Below are 17,559 nucleotides of genomic sequence, written 5' to 3'. Positions count from 1 at the left end.
ACAGAACCACATAACTTTTTATGCGAAAAGTTACTATTGTTTTTGTTAAGTTTTTATCTAATTCAGTGTCTGACATATGTAGGGACATTAACATATAAGTTTTTTTTTAATTTTTTTTATTTTAGTATTTTTTTAGTAATATTTTAAATGAATTAATTAATTTTATTTATTATTTTATTATAAAAAATACTAACAACATAATTATTTATGCTAAAGAAATAATAGATTATGTTAAACTTAGTCCTTTATGAATATAGATATAGGTAAATATTAATAAAGAATTTATATAAATGATATAGTTAAATGATATAAATGAGAACAACTTGGTTTTGAATCCTCCTACGTTAATAACATATATAATAATTATAATTAATAATAATAAAAATGAAGTGAACTTTAGTAACATCCACTTTTTACCAAACCTCAGTAAAACATAAAAATGATTGTATAAAGTACTTAATAAAATAACATTTTCTTACATGCACGGATCACGGTAAGAAAATCAGATTATTATGGTGACGATAGTTTCACCGTCACTTTTGTCGCATTACAATTATATAAATTATTATTTTATTATAATATTTATTTTTATTATTTTAATATAATATTTTATTTTTATTATTTTAATGTAATATTTTATTTTTATTATTTTAATATAATATTTTATTATTAAAAAGCATTTCTTAAATGAATCTAGATAAAAATATAAAGTGTCAAAGAGATTTTGCATAAGTTAAGTGATGTAAATAAAATATAGAGGGTGAGGGTGAAAGAGATTTTTTCCATAAGTTTAATGAAAATGAGAGAGAAACATATAAAATAGTGTGGTGATATTTTCACATTTAAGTAATGCTTGTTTTTAGGAAGATACGTATGCAAAATAGTAAATATTATTTTATTTGATTTAATTGATTTGTATTGAAGAGATTGATGAAAATGTTTCCTCCTATATTACCAAAAAACAATAAGAAAGATAAGTGATTTTCTTTCATTACATTTGTACAACGGTATAAAAAAAATATCAAATATATAATATCATATAAATAAAATAATATTAAATATTAAATAAATTTATATCATTAAATATTTCAAAATATTATTAATATAATTAAAATAATTAATAATAATATAGTTATTTATAATAAAAATATTAATTTATATAATAATATTATAATTTAATAAAAATGTAAATATAAAATAATATTACTTTTTATATCTAAATATATTATGGATAATTTTTTTTAATATATTAAAATTTACTGTATTTCTAATTTTTTATAACTTCAATAAACTTTTCTTATGGACTTTTTATATCTTAATTCAAACAACTTTTCTTTCTTATTTTTTTTTCTAATCCAAATAAAGTATTACCAAATAAAATAAAAAGGTCATTTTGATAAATTCAAATAATAATATTTTTTGATTTAATTTTTTAATATATATTGTTATATTATTAAATTGGATTGTAATAACTTTTTGAAAATATTTTCCAATAAGATATGTGTAATAGCCTGAGAGAAGGTACAAGAAAGCGCAGTGTTTAATCAATGTATCAATGTGCAACAAGTCTAACAGATTAGTGCTGCATTTGATTCAAGAAAGAACAATATATAATTATATATTGACAACCTGTTATTCTATATAATCTTCAATTTAATGATATAAAAAAAAACTTTTATCATTTCATATAAAAATTAAAATTTTAGAAAAAAATATGATTATATACTAGAGTAAAAAAATTGCTATCCACAACAAATAATGATACTTTAACACCATACATAACAGTATACATATAAAATACATACACTTCACATTCTAATAAATTATTATTTTAATTATATTAATTTTATTTTAATTAAAAATATTATTATATTATTATAATTGATTGGGTGTTAAAATAAAATTTAAGTGTCAAAAAATATTTTCCTTTTATGACAAAAAAAGGATAATATAATAATATTTAAAATTTAAAAATATATTAAATATTATTTTATTAATTTATCAACTGTTTGTAATGTTGACATATAACCACTTTGTATTATAGTACTACATTTGATTTGATAAGTGATACTTTAACACCAATGAAATGTTTTTGTCGACATTCCACACAGTAAATAACACTATTCAACAATCCTTTATAATAATATTATAATAATTTTAAATTAAAAATAAAAATAAAAATTATTAAAATATTATTTTATTTGTATGTTAAGAATGTGTTTTTGGAGTATCAAAGTATCAAGGTCCTAACACCAAACACAACACTATACACATAAAGTACATAAACTTCACGACTTAATTAATTATTATTTTAATTATATTTATTTTATTTTTAATGAAAAATATTATTGTATTATTATAATTGATTGGGTGTCAAAAAGATGATATTTTCACACATATTTTATATTATCAAATATATTATTATTATTATTATTTCAAAATTTTGTTTATATTTACTTTTATTAAGTAAATATAATATTTTATTATTAAAAATAGTTATAAAACAAAAATAAGAGAAACATGTGAAAGTATAATTTTTCTCTGATAAATGTTTTATCAGTGTTCAAAGTAAAACACACGTGATTGTGATTTGAGTGGTGATAATTCTAATAATTACCTGAGGGAGCTTTGATTCTATATAAGGAGGAGAATCCTTGGGAAGTTTCGTATCCATTTTAGTGCTTGAGAAAGTGAGTCATTTTCTCAGCACTTCTCTCTCGATTACTTCAGTCTTTTCCTTGCCTTTCTTATCATCACATGATCATATCATCATACATGTTTTAAATTTCTGACAAGATCTTGCAGCTGCTACACCCTAAAAACACCATCTTCAACCCACATGCCAAAGCTGCCACTCATTTCAAAACACAAAATAAAAATGAACAATCATTTTTAAGTGTTTATATATTAATATGTTTATAGATCTGAAAAAAAGTGAAGTATGAACTTAGCCATTAGATTGAACCTTACACGTCTCTCTGTGTCCATTTATTGCAATTATTTTTCTCCATAGTTGTCTATTAGCTAACACAATATTCAAAATATATCTTATACTTTTTTTCTTCTATTTTCACCACAGAGATGGATACTGTAGCCAGTACACTGATCATCATGTTGGCATGCACCATCATGCATGCTCTTCGTTCACTGCATGCAAGGAGCAGAAAATCAAGACAGCTTCCACCAGGACCATCCCTCCTCACCATCATCAGAAACTCTCGTCAACTGTACAAGAAGCCACAGCAAACAATGGCCAAGCTTGCCAAATTCTATGGCCCCATAATGCGTTTCACGATAGGCCAATCAACTACCATAGTAATCTCTTCAACGATCGCAGCCCAAGAGATTCTCCAAACCCATGACGCCCTGTTCTCCGACAGAACAAACCCCGACATCACAACATCGTACAACCACAACCATTACAGCCTGGTCTTTCTCCCTGTCTCACCCCTTTGGCAAGAACTGAGAAAAATTTGCCACGGAAACTTGTTTTCCGTCAAAACCCTTGACGCAAGCCAAGACCTTAGACGCAGGAAACTGCAGGATCTGCTGAGTGATATCCGCCAAAGTAGCCTTAAGGGCGAAGTGGTGGATATTGGGAGAGCAGCATTCATGGCCTGCATTAACTTTTTGTCCTACACTTTTGTGTCACAGGATTTTGTTCCCTCGGTAGGTAATGGTGAGTACAAGCACGTTGTGGGGACTCTCTTGAAAGCAACAGGAACTCCAAACTTGGTGGATTACTTCCCCTTCTTGAGGATATTTGATCCACAAGGTATAAGAAGACACACCACCAATTACATAGACAAGTTGTTCGATGTGTTGGACCCCATAATCGATGAACGGTTGAAGAAGAGGCAAGAGAAGAATTATGTCACCAGCCATGACATGCTTGAGATCTTGCTTGATATTTCTGAAAAGAGCAGCGAGAACATACATAGAAAGCAGATAAAACATTTATTCCTTGTATGTATATACATTCCTCTCTTTATCTTATCTCTTTCTTAATTTTGTTGTGTTTCATTGGGATCTGTATCTTCTACTACTACTAACCATTCAAATTTTAAAATATAAAGATATGAAAAATCTATTTGTTTATTTATCTTAGGTCATATAAAAATGCATCCGTACTTATCAAAAGAAGCATGCGGTGTGAACGTAATTTGTTAATTGGTGACAGGATCTCCTGGTTGCGGGGACTGATACAACGGCCTACGGCTTAGAACGGACAATGACGGAACTGATGCACAGCCCGGAGGCGATGCGGAAGGTGAAGAAGGAGTTGGCGGAAGTGATCGGAGTGGGGAAGGCGGTGGAGGAATCGGACGTGGCAAGGCTTCCGTATCTGCAAGCGGTGATAAAAGAGAGTCTGCGAATGCACCCACCGGCGCCGCTTCTGCTTCCACGAAGGGCGAAAACAGAAGTGGAAGTGTGCGGGTTGACGGTCCCAAAGGGTGCTCAGGTGCTGATAAACGAGTGGGCCATAGGGAGGAGCCCAGAGGTGTGGGAGGATGCACATGTGTTCTCGCCGGAGAGATTCTTGGACTCAGAGATCGACGTTAAAGGTCGGCACTTTAAGCTGACACCCTTCGGCAGTGGCAGACGCATCTGCCCTGGCTCTCCACTGGCCGTCAGAATGTTGCACCTCATGCTCGGCTCTCTGGTCAACTCCTTTGACTGGAAACTAGAAAACAATATGGAACCTGAGGATATGGACTTGGATGAATCCCTTAGGGCCATTCCTTTTCTCCTTTAAAATACCAAATATCTCTGTTTATCTTCTTTTTCTGCACTCTTTTAATCTTCTCAAATAATTTCAGCCATTGAAATATCATTAGCTTTCTTCTCTCAGTTGTTCTACACTTTAATGTATCCTTTTTAATCTGCACATTTATGTTTCTCAAAGGGGCAAAGTACAGAAGTTCAAGAAAGACAGGGAAGATGGGTGGGGTAGGAAAGAAACTTTTAAGGAACATGAATGACTATTTCTATTCAAATTTTTAAGGAATGTATTTTTTTACAATAATTAAAAGGATGTCAAATCAAAAGTATCTTCTTCCTAAAAAAGATTTGGGTTATAATACTTTGCTATATGCATTCTTCTCTTATATTCAAGAAAAACAAAACTTACACTAATTCTTTTTCTAATTTTTATTTTACAACCCCTTTTAATAATAACATATTATATTTAACTAATAAAAATATATAAATAAAATAACACTATTATTAGATGCATAGAAGTATAAAAAAAATAAGAGGATCAAAGTATCATTATTCTACATTTAACTTGTGACCTAATATGTTAACGGAAAAAGATTGTTTTTCAATACTCTTTGAAATGTCAACATATTATTTCTGTATTTTAAATTCATCAAAGTTTATAATACACATCCTACAAATACTTTTATCAACATTTTATTTAATAGTTTAATTTATATTTTAATTAAATAATTTAACTTAATATTTTATTAATATATAAAATTGTTAAGTGGAAATAAGAGAAGATGTGATTGTTAAAATAACTATTTTCATTCATTCAACCTATTATTTTATAAATTTTTTTATATTTATTATTATTTTAATATAATATTTTATTATGAAATTTTTTTTCCACATGAATAAATAAAAAATGTGGTTGTCAAACAATATTTTTCCAATAAAAATAAAGTTAAAAAAGTCACTAAACACAGGGTAGCTATGAATAAAATTTATTTCACACTCCAAATAATAAAAAAAAACTACCCTACAATAATTTTCAAAATAAAATATTATATTTTAATAAAATAATAATTTATTAAATGTCAAGTGAATGTTAAAGTGTGAAAAATGATACAGAAAGATATTAAGGAAAAAATATTATTATATATCCACGTATTTTTAATAATTTTTTCTTTAAAATTATTTAAAACTAAAATGAAATAAAACATTCAAATTAGTGTCATAAAATACCAGATATCCACCTCTAACTATTTCTGTTTATCTTTTTTTTTTCTGCACTATTTTGATGTACTATCAAATTTCAGCCATTGAAATTGTTAGGTTCCTTGTCTCATTTATTATAGACATTTATGGAGAGGTGGTAGGAAAGAAACTCATTATTGGCCCATTGTGGCATTCATAAATAAATGTGTTATCACTTTTCACACCGATTTATTATTTTTATATTTAATAATTTAAATTTTATTTTATTTTATTTAAAAAGGCTGATTTAATATATTATTATTAACGGTTGTTAAAGGATGTCAAATCATAGAGTCATTAAAAAACATATTTTTAACGAAGATTATTTTGGCATTTTCGGCGATTTTAACTCATGTTAAGTGTGTTACTCACAATTTGATTTTTTCCTAAAAGATTCAGCGTTGCGGCAGTTTCTACGAATCCTTGAAATTAATCACTTTTCGACGATTTTGAAACCTCGTTATTTTTTACGGTTTTGAACTCCATTATTTTCAACGGTTTTGAACCCCATTATTCCCAACGGTTTGAAAATCCCCGTTACTTCTTGAAGGTGCATATATAAAAAAATAAGTGTGAAATAGTAAAATCTTTAACCAAAATAACCCAACATTTTTCTCAAACCTTGTATTTTTCTTCTCCCACCTAACTGCGCTTTAATTTTTTTTATTTACTTACTTTTCAGAGTTTCATAATAGTACTATATAGGTATAATTTTGTATTAATACAATTCATTATTCTTTATAAATGGGTAAAATGACAAATTATTTGTGTAATTTGGTAATAAAAACATACAAAGATGAACAAATGATGAAAAATAACGAAATGGACAAGTCTCCATCCGCCACTACAATTCCCAATTTTCAAACAAACAGTATACCGTGGAATTTCATTTCGAAACACATATTAGTATAAAATTTGAATATAACTAGTTTCATGCTTATGATTTCAATTAAGCCCATTAATCTCATTTTTTTAATGGAACTCATTAACCGGTCTAAACTCTACAAAAAAATATAAAAAATCGTATTTAGATTGTGTATTTTATTTGAACGAAAATTGTATCAATTTTAAATATTACTTCAAGAATATAATTTAATTTTTTTAAAACAATAAAAATATTTTTAACTTTTAATAATATTTAAAAAGTAATAAACATTTTTAATTTATCGCACATTTTTAACTAAATTTCTTTAAAGTATTTCATATATTTTTAATACTTTGCTATATGCATTCTTCTCTTATATTCAAGAAAAACAAAACTTACAGTAATTCTTTTTCTAATTTTCATTTAACTTGTGACCTAATATGTTAAAGGAAAAATATTGTTTTCAAATACTCTTTAAAATGTCAAAATATTATTTCTGTATTCTAAATTCATCAAAGTTTATAATACACATCCTACAAATACTTTTATCAACATTTTATTTAATAATTTAATTTATATTTTAATTAAATAATTTAATTTAATATTTTATTAATATATAAAATTGTTAAGTGGAAATATGAGAAGATGAGATTGTTAAAGTAACATTTTTCATTCATTGAACCTACAATTTTATAAATTATTATTTTATTTATATTTATTACTGTTTTAATATAATATTTTTGTTATGAAAAACATTTTCCACATGAATATAAATAAAAAATGTGGATGTAAAACAATAAAAGAGTCACACTCAACACAAGGTAGCTATATAAAGATGAATAAAATTTGTTTCACACTCCAAATAATAATAAAAAAATACCATACAATTATTTTTTAAAATAAAATATTATATTTTAATAAAATAATAATTTATTAAATGTGAAATGAATGTTAAAGTGTGAAAAATGATATCATAATCCTTAAAGATATTTAGGAAAAAATATTATTATATATCCACGCATTTGACTAAATTTTCCTTTAAAATTATTTAAATATTAAATGAAATAAAACATTAAAATTAGTGTCATTAGATACCAGATATCTGCGTCTAACTATTTGTGTTTAGTTAGTTACGTAGGTAATGATATATTCACATTCACAACCCAATTTTTTTTTACAAACGCTCCGAATATTATTATTTTAATATTTTTTTTATATTATTAATAATAAATTTATTTTTTATTATATATATTTATTTTTAAATCTAACACATAAAATATTTGTGTATTTTTCCTTCTGTTTATTCTTTTTCTGCACTGTTTTAATGTACTATCAAATTTCAGCCACTGAAATTGTTAGGTTTTTTGTCTCACTTGTTCTAGACATTAAGGGTGTGTTTGGATTAGAGGGTCTGGGGAGTGGAAAGTTGAGGGTGAGTGGGAGTGGAAGTGTGAAGAAAGTTGAAGTTGTTTGGATTGAGGTATGTTATAGTGGATGTGTGAGGAAAGTTTATTGAAAATTGTGAGTGATGTGATAGTTGTAAAAATATTATAAATTATTTTGAATAGTAAAGTTTGTGAGATTACAATTTTACCCTTGTATATAAAAAAAGAATAAATAATGATTAATCCTATTTCATATTTTAGTTAATTATAATTTAAAATTAAATTATAATTATATTATTTAACATCTTATTAATTAAGAATTATTTTTTATTTAAGTTAATTTATTTACATAATTTTAATTATAAATGATTTTATAAATTATGTTATGTTATATATATATATATATACAAATATATAAAATTTATTTTAATAATAATTTTCATTATTATGAATAACAAAATGAATATATTTTAAAAAGAAAATAGAAATTTAGAATATAACATGAATATTAAGTAGGTGTCAAAATATATAATATAAAGTCATTACATGAAGAACATAACAATGTTAATTAGAAAAAGTAAAGACATTTTCAGTAATAACATTTGAATCCTTCTTGTGGAGACCTTCAAACAGTTTGCTAGAAGACATATCTTATTCTGTTGTATGATAATAATTTCATCTTTGGCAACGTCTTCAATGCACCATTTGAAAAAATTACAACCTAGAACCATGCCACTTCTAATCTCTAATCTGTTTTGAAGAAAACAATAAAATTGAACAATGAATAAGTTTAAAATAACATTCTTAAGTTTGTTTGAAACCTAATTGAATAAATTTTACCTTGTAGTTGGGACAACTCCAAAAAAAATTTCCAGCATTTTTTGTTGTTGTCGCTATTATCAAAACAGCAAATTGTCCACAATCACAAATAGGATCAATGAAGGCACTTGTGCTCCCAGTAGCATGGGTAAAAGTACCACGTTTTTGCACAGTACAACTAGATGACGACGTGTTGTGATACGCAAACATTAATGACACTTAACCAATGCTGTCGAAGTAATAAGATGATAAAAAAGTTGCATTAAAAACAATATGATTATGTAGATGAGTAGCATGAAAAGTAGCATAAAACCTTAACAATAACAATGTGAACGTCAAAAATAACAATAACAATTCATTAATGTTCAACATGAAAATTAGAAGAAAAAAAAAACAATGACAATAACATAATGATAAAACACTCAATGGCCTTGATGAGGTCAAATGTCACTCAGAGTATCCTCAATTTTGTCCATCCTTTGATCAACCCTGCCAATTCGGGTATTCATGTTCTGTATGCCGGACAAAATTTGAGTTAACAATTCCCTTTGAGTGGGGTTTGCCTCCTCAGGTTGACCACCTTCAACATCTTGTGTTGGCAATTCATTCTCTTCACCATCTTCTTCGTGTGCATGGTGAGATCTAACAAATTGCCATATGCCATTGACCTGAAATATATTTATTTTTTTCATACTTTTTTTGCCAAAGTAATGATTCCAGCGTAGCATTATTGTTTGTATCAATTTTAAATATTACTTCAAGAATATAATTTAATTTTTTTAAAACAATAAAAATATTTTTAACTTTTAATAATATTTAAAAAGTAATAAACATTTTTAATTTATCGCACATTTTTAACTAAATTTCTTTAAAGTATTTCATATATTTTTAATACTTTGCTATATGCATTCTTCTCTTATATTCAAGAAAAACAAAACTTACAGTAATTCTTTTTCTAATTTTTATTTTACAACCCCTTTTTATAATAAAATATTATATTTAACAAATAAAAATATATAAATAAAATAATACTGTTATTAGATGCACAGAAGTATAAAAAATACGAGAATCAAAGTATCATTATTCTACATTTGTGACCTAATATCTTAATGGAAAAAGATTGTTTTTCAATACTCTTTGAAATGTCAAAATATTATTTCTGTATTTTAAATTCATCAAATTTTATAATACACATCCTAAAAATAATTTTATCAACATTTTATTTAATAATTTTATTTATATTTTAATTAAATAATTTAGTTTAATATTTTATTAATATATAAAACTGTTAAGTGGAAATAAGAGAAGATGCGATTGTTAAAATAACTACTTTCATTCATTCAACCTACAATTTTATAAATTATTATTTTAATATAATATTTTATTATGAAAAACATTTTCCACATGAATATAAATAAAAAATGTGGTTGTCAAACAATATTTTTCCAATAAAAATAAAGTTAAAAAGTCACACTAAACACAAGGTAGCTATATAAAAATGAATAAAATTTATTTCACACTCCAAATAATAAAAACAAACTGCCCCGCAATTATTTTTTAAAATAAAATATTATATTTTAATAAAATAATAATTTATTAAATGTCAAGTGAATGTAGTGTGAAAAATGATACAGAAAGATATTAAGGAAAAAATATTATTATATATCCACGTATTTTAATAATTTTTCCTTTAAAATTATTTAAAAATAAAATAAAATAAAATATTAAAATTAGTGTCATAAATTCTGCACTATTTTGATGTACTATCAAATTTTAGCCATTGAAATTGTTAGGTTTCTTGTCTCATTTGTTCTAGACATTTATGGAAGGGTGGTAGAAAAGAAACTCTTATTGGCCAATAGGGGCATTCATAATGTTATCACTTAAAAGAATTTTCACTCCGATTTATTATTTTTATAATTAATAATTTAAATTTTATTTAAAAAGGTTGATTTAATATATTATTATTAACTGTTGTCAAATCATATATAAGTTTGAGTTTGGATTGAGGGTAGAAGTGTGAGAATTTGAAAGAGTGAAAGTGTGAGAATCTGAGAGAAAAATGTGAAGAAAGTTAGTGTGTTTGAATCAAAGCATGTTATAGTTAACTTGTTAGGAAAGTTTATTGGAATTTGTGAGTGATGTGATGGTTGTGAAAATATTTTTTTTAAAGTATAAAATGTGCGATTACAAATTTATCTTTGTCTTTAAAAAATAAAATAATAAAATATTAGGTATTTAAATTAAATTTTGATGAATTAAAATTATTATTAGTATAATCTGATTTAGTTCAAAAATTAATTTCTAAAAAAGATATGAGTTATTTGATGAAAAAATAGTTTACATGCAAAATTTTGATTATATGTAAAAATTGTTAATTGTTATATAGAAATAAATAATTTAAATATTCATTAATTTAAAAAATTGCAATTAAAAAATAATTTTGTATTAAATGTAAATAGTATTATATTTATAATAATAATAATTATATTTATAATAACAATTATTATATTTATAATAATAATTATTATATTTATAATAATAATAATTATATTTATAATAATTATTATATTTATTATAATAGTTATTATATAATTTGTTTATTATAAATAGTATATATTTTTGTATTAAAATTTTATTTTACTATTAATTATTATTATTTCATTTTATTAAAAATATTTGGGATAGTTAATTTATTTAATAAGGGTAAATTTGGAAATAATCCTATGCTAACATGACTTTTCCTTTATTTCTCTTCATCTTAAGAGAAAAGAATATTTATTGTTCACACTTATATCCTCTTATTATCTTTTCCACAAAACCCTGAATCTAAATGACTGATATTCTCTCATATCTTTGTTTTTTAACAGTACATCCAGAGATCCAAACATATTGTTGGAGAGTGGAAAGTTGAGAGTGTGAGGGAGTGAAAGTGTGAGGATTTAAGAAGAATTTGTGAAAAAAAATTAAAGATGTTTGGATTTTGGTATGTTAAAGTGGATGTATAAGGAAAATTTATTGATGTATGTGAGTGATATGATGGTTGTAAGTGTATTTTGAATTATTTTAAATGATGTAAATTCTAAGATTACAAATTTACTTTTGTGTATGAAAAAAAAAATATGTATATTATAGTTAATTATAATGACATGTAAAATTATAATTATAAATAAAATAATAAAAAAATATAAAATTAAATAAATAAATAAAAATGTCAGTTAAAAATAGATTTAACTTAAACTATAAATATATTCAGTTACAAGTATATTCAAGCCAATTACAAACTTATTCACATAAATAACTACACTAAAATAAATTAAAAAAATTAAATTTATAATAAAAACATCCAAACAAAATATAAATTTAAACCACAAATTTAAAATAGAAACAAAATATACATTAAAAAAAATCACGTACCTTAACAAGAGCAGAATAAGAACACAAATGGAAGGAAGAAGTTGTGCCTGATTTTATTAAAAAAAGAAAGCAAAAATCACGTAAACCACAAATTGAAAAATTATGGAAAAAAGTATGAACATAATCGATTATCCTATGCCTTAAAAACACAACCTAATCGATTATCCAAAGGTTTCAGAAGCATAATCGACTATGCCTTCAGTTACAAAACAAACATAATCGATTATGCTACAACATAGTTGATCAAGCTCATATTTACACACATAAGATAATTGATTATGCTCCCAAAAAAACAACATATAATCGATTATGTATTCAACATAATCTATTATCAACTATTTTCAATAACATAATCGATTAAGTGTTGTGTTCTTTTTCAATGGTAATCGATTAGGAACGCTACAAAACTCACACAATGGTTAACTTGAGATCAAAGATGCAGCAAAAAACTCACTCTTGTACTCTGCTAACTCACGAAGCTTTCCTAATGGATTTCCGCACCCTGCAATACCTTATTAGTGAAGTATATAGGCCTATAAGGTTTTCATTCTTCTTGCAAAATAACCGAGCTTATAGCTCGGTCGGTTACTGAGAAGTACAAATGTAGGGGAAGTCTTTGGGTGGGCTTGCTGAGTATTGGCGGTTTGGCTAGGTATTCTTTAAATTTGGTGAAAGCTTCTTCACATTCATCAATCTAGATGAAACAATCATTCTTTTTGAGGCATTAGAAATATGTGTTAAAAAGGATGGCTTTAAACTAGAGGGGGTGAATTGTTTAAAGAGGGTTTTCGCAAACTTTTAAGGCAAGAATGAAATTACTTCAAGAAACAAATGATAAGAAATTCAGTTTGCCAAAACACAAAGCAAAAACAACAACACCAGAAAAACAATCGGTTGTTTCGCAGAAACAATCGGTTGTTTATACCAATTTGCAAATATTAAAACTGAATTTAAAGAGATTAAGGATAGAGAGAATGCACACAGATGTTTATACTGGTTCACTCTAAACCCAGAGCTACATCCAGTCTTCTCAGAAACCACTGAGGAATTTCCACTAACCAATCAAACCTAGATCACTCACAACACAACCAAGAAAGTGACCTTGATCCCCTCAAGACACACACTTCTCTTGGCCAACACACCAACACTAAGAATGCTGATCTTGATCCCCTCAAGAACACACATCACTTCTCAGCAAACACACAAAGGTTTCTTTCAATAGATACAAGGATTACACTTGTTACAGAATGAAATATGAAATCAATACAACAGAAAATCCTATCTCACACACTTTGATCAAACTCAATCTCTAAGCAATCTCAACTCTTTCAAAATCAGTAAGTTGTTAAAATCTTTTTTTTTTAAAAAAAAAACTCAAATCTGTTTTTCTATTTGTAAAACAAAGTTGTTTGTTATCAAATCTTAACAAACTATTAATTCCATTTAAAGATTGGTCAAAGCATTAAAAATTGGAGCCTAAACAGTTAGAAAATCATTTAATGCTTAGTCAAAGCAGAAAACAGTTTTTCTATTATGGTACCAAAACAAACAATCGGTTGTTTCCTCGAATCAATTAGTTGTTTTGGTTTTGACAGCTCAACCATTTGAAAAACAATTTTCAACCTTTTCTAAAAACACCTAAGTATAAAACAATCGGTTGTTTCGACAAAACAATCGGTTGTTTTTCACTTAGTTTGAAAAAAACACTTTTCTTTTAAAAAGATTGAGAATGCCTATGCTTTGGATTCAATCAAGAGTGAATTACAAAACTCAATCTACCCCAGATCCTATCTAAGACAACTCAGCAACAGTAAGCACAGCCTAGCCTTCAACATCCTTCAAAGGGTTTTGGATTCTTCAAAGCTTGAACACCACTTGGTTCAACAATATGGGTACCCCTTGTCGCCATTGGCTGATAGGAAACGAGAGAGGGTGACCATGCGTCTGCTCAACCTTTGGACCTCTTTTACATTTGTTGGGCTTCTCATCTTTACAATTGTTACACACTTTTCTGAATTTGCCTCAATTCCCCTTCCAGTTAGTAGGAAACCGATGAACTTCCCTTCCTGTACTCCAAAAACACATTTTTCGAGGTTAAATTTTAAAATATATACCCTATAGTGGCAAACAACTCTTCTAAGTCTGATATATGCTCAACCTCCTTTACCGAAGTGACCACCATGTCTTCCACATATGCTTGGACATTCTGTCTGAGCATTGGTAGTATAATTCGATCCATGATCCTCTAGTAGGTCGCCCATGCATTTTTTAAACCGAAAGGCATGACCTTGTAGCAGTAACTTGTTGCTTCAGACATGAAAACCATTTTACTTTTGTCCTTTGAATGCATCCGGATTTGGTTGTATCCGGAGAAAACATCCAAAAAAACTCAACATGCCACATCTTGAGGCATTGTCTACCAACGTGTCTATGTTCGGCAAGGGGTAGGGATCCTTAGGACAAGCTTTATTGAGGTCGTTGAAATCGATGCACATTCTCCACTTTCCACTTGCTTTTTTCACCATGACGACATTGGTCAATCACTTGGGATATTGGATTTCCCTAATGTGGCCAGCTATGAGGAGCTTTTGAGCCTCTTCTCGGATGGCGAGACACTTCTCCTCATTGAATTTTTTCCTCCTCTGAATAACGGGCTTGACCATCTTGTCTATGGTGAGATGGTGCTACAAAAAATCTAGATCAATCCTAGGCATGTCGGGCGACGACCACGCGAAAGCACTCATGTTTTTTGAAATGACTTTCGCAATGTTTTCCTCCAGCTCTTTATGTAACGAAGCCCCGAGCTTGAATATTTTCCCGTTGATTTTTATCTCTCAAACCTCCTTTGTAGGCCCAAGTCACCTCTCGTCACGAGGGACGAGGTCTATCGCTATGTCGAGCTTTCTGCAGTATGTGCCTCTTATACTCCTCAGGCTGCTTTCATAGCATTTACTTGCTATCTTTTAGTCTACCTTCATGGTTATGACTTTTCCTTCTGGATAAGGCAATTTTACTTTCATGTGATATGAGGAGGGTACCGCTTCTAACATGTTCAAAGATAGCCATCCCAAAAGCAAATTATAAGCTGAAGGTGTATTAACTACTATATACTTTACCATGAAGGTCGTTACCGCATTTTCATCCGACAAGGTGGTTCAGAGCTCGGCGTACCCTCAAACTTTCACTTGATACCCCATGAACCCCACCAGTCAACCCTTATAAAGTCTTAGCTGATCTAAACGGATTTGTAATTGTTCTTGCTGATTGACCTCAGACGGATTGAATGGGCAAGCTCCTCTTCTGATTTGTCTCCAATTAGTGCTTTGAGGTACCAGGTGATCCACTGGGACAAATGGGCTTCTACCTGTTGATCACACTCCGATGATCAAGTCAATGAGAGCATTCAAAATATCAAATCAGTTTCAGTCTCAAGTGTTCAGAAACATCATACCTTTACTTAGGGTCTCAAGCCCCTTTTATAGATACCCCTTCAACAGTTTTTACTAATGAGAATATAATCTCAACATAAAGCATATAATCATAACAACAAAACAAGTTGCTTCATGCACCTTTATTCTCGGGTGTTAACTACTTTATTGCCAACAACTTTTATTTATATTTAATTAGCGTATGTATTATAAACAATCAGAATATTCATTCTATTTAATTATCTTTTTAGAGCTGTCTACCACACTAAATCTGAGACATCCACGTGGCACGCACATCAACGACTAGGAAGCACTGTCGCTTCATCTCTTTCTTTCAAACAATTAAAAACCCATTTCTTCCTCACTTACTTGTTACACAATCTCTCTTCTCTCCAGAACTCTCGTGCTCTCAAAACCTCTCTTACACCAAAACTTCTTTCGCACTTATTCTCCTATCAAACTATTACCCTCCATCAACATACCAAGTATTTTCCTCCACTAATCTCTATTGCCATATATTTATTCATCTTACATATTGCATTGCCTGAACTGTGATTTCGTTTTCTCTGCTTGGCCTGAACTGTGCTTGTATCTTGTTTGTATTTATAACTTTGTTCTAGCTATTTCTGCAATGGGTTACAGTTCAATGTATCCCTGGGCCAAAATATAGCTTCTAAAAGAGGTCTCTTATTACACCACCATTTACATCTTAGAGAGTTAAGAGAAAACGAGTGTACCATGAGTAAGAGATACGAGAAACTGCAGAGTGTAGGGAGGGTGAACTCATCTGCTATGACGAGTCATTGGACCTGGTGGTTCATTTTGTTTCTTTTATGCCACATTTTTCAAAAAGGTTTTCTTGTGTCTCCATTTATCCATTTTTGAAAAAGAGCTATTAACCGAGCTCAATGTTGCCCCTGCCCAGCTATACCCTAATAGCTGGGCATTTATTTGTGCTTTTATCATTTTGTGCTCACAGTTTGGCATCTTGCCATCTGTTGAAGTTTTTCTATATTTCTTTGAGGCTAAGCACACTAGCCGCCAACTATGGGTGTCCTTAAACGGTGTCCCTGGAAGAGGTTTGCTTACCCTATTCCAATCTTCATATAAAAATTTTAAAGGAAAATTAGTTAAAATCCGAGCTTCAACAGGAGATTCGACCCTACTGAACCTAAATTCCATAGTGCTTGGCGCCTGGAAAATCTTGTCTCCAAAAGATCAAGGGATTTGTGAGTTCCTGACGAGCTTGAAGGTTGTTTTTGACACCTCCTACTTGTTGATCAAAGAGTACATCCCCGGTGCTATGAAAGCTTACACTGGTACTCCTCATTTCCTATACCCTTGGTGAAAATAACTTTGCTACCGTTACTAACCATGTACTTGTTTTTTTGCAAAGAGAATGTTGTCTAACATTAGCAAGGCAGAGCTACTCGAGCTAGCTAAAAAGATGAGGGCGGTTGCTAGCCTACCCAAGGAATCTTTGAAGCAGAAAAGGAAAGCCCCAACTTTGACCACTCAAACCCCCACCGAACAGGATGAAGAGACCACCTCCGGGCTTGTCTTCAAGAGGAAGAGGAAAACGGCTACTCCCCCCACTAAGCACTCTCACTCAGATGGCTAAGCCCCGCATCAAGACGTCGCTCACTCAGATGGCCATGCTTCGCCCCAAGACGTAATCGTCATC

The 17,559-nt window shown here is 28.7% G+C and overlaps 1 protein-coding gene across 2 annotated transcripts; it reads left to right on the top strand.

Moving 5' to 3' along the window:
• The first annotated feature begins 2,563 nt into the window (after positions 1–2,563).
• On the top strand, positions 2,564–4,851 carry LOC137828985 (geraniol 8-hydroxylase). Of its 2 annotated transcripts, none has more exons than XM_068635776.2 (3): positions 2,564–2,690; positions 3,080–3,966; positions 4,181–4,851. In XM_068635776.2, exons 2-3 carry the CDS (start codon positions 3,082–3,084, stop codon positions 4,754–4,756), a joined length of 1,461 nt encoding a protein of 486 aa, XP_068491877.2. In that variant the 5' UTR covers positions 2,564–2,690; positions 3,080–3,081; the 3' UTR covers positions 4,757–4,851. The 2 variants fall into 2 exon arrangements, with proteins under 2 accessions (XP_068491877.2, XP_068491878.2); XM_068635777.2 differs by having other exon boundaries at positions 2,663–2,939.
• Positions 4,852–17,559: the final 12,708 nt, after the last annotated feature.

The sequence above is a fragment of the Phaseolus vulgaris genome, chromosome 7 (assembly GCF_051622355.1).
Source record: "Phaseolus vulgaris cultivar YP4 chromosome 7, ASM5162235v1, whole genome shotgun sequence".
NCBI classification, from domain to species: Eukaryota; Viridiplantae; Streptophyta; class Magnoliopsida; order Fabales; family Fabaceae; genus Phaseolus; species Phaseolus vulgaris.
Note: the sequence above shows the minus strand (reverse complement) of the source record. Positions and strands in the feature narration are given on the sequence as shown.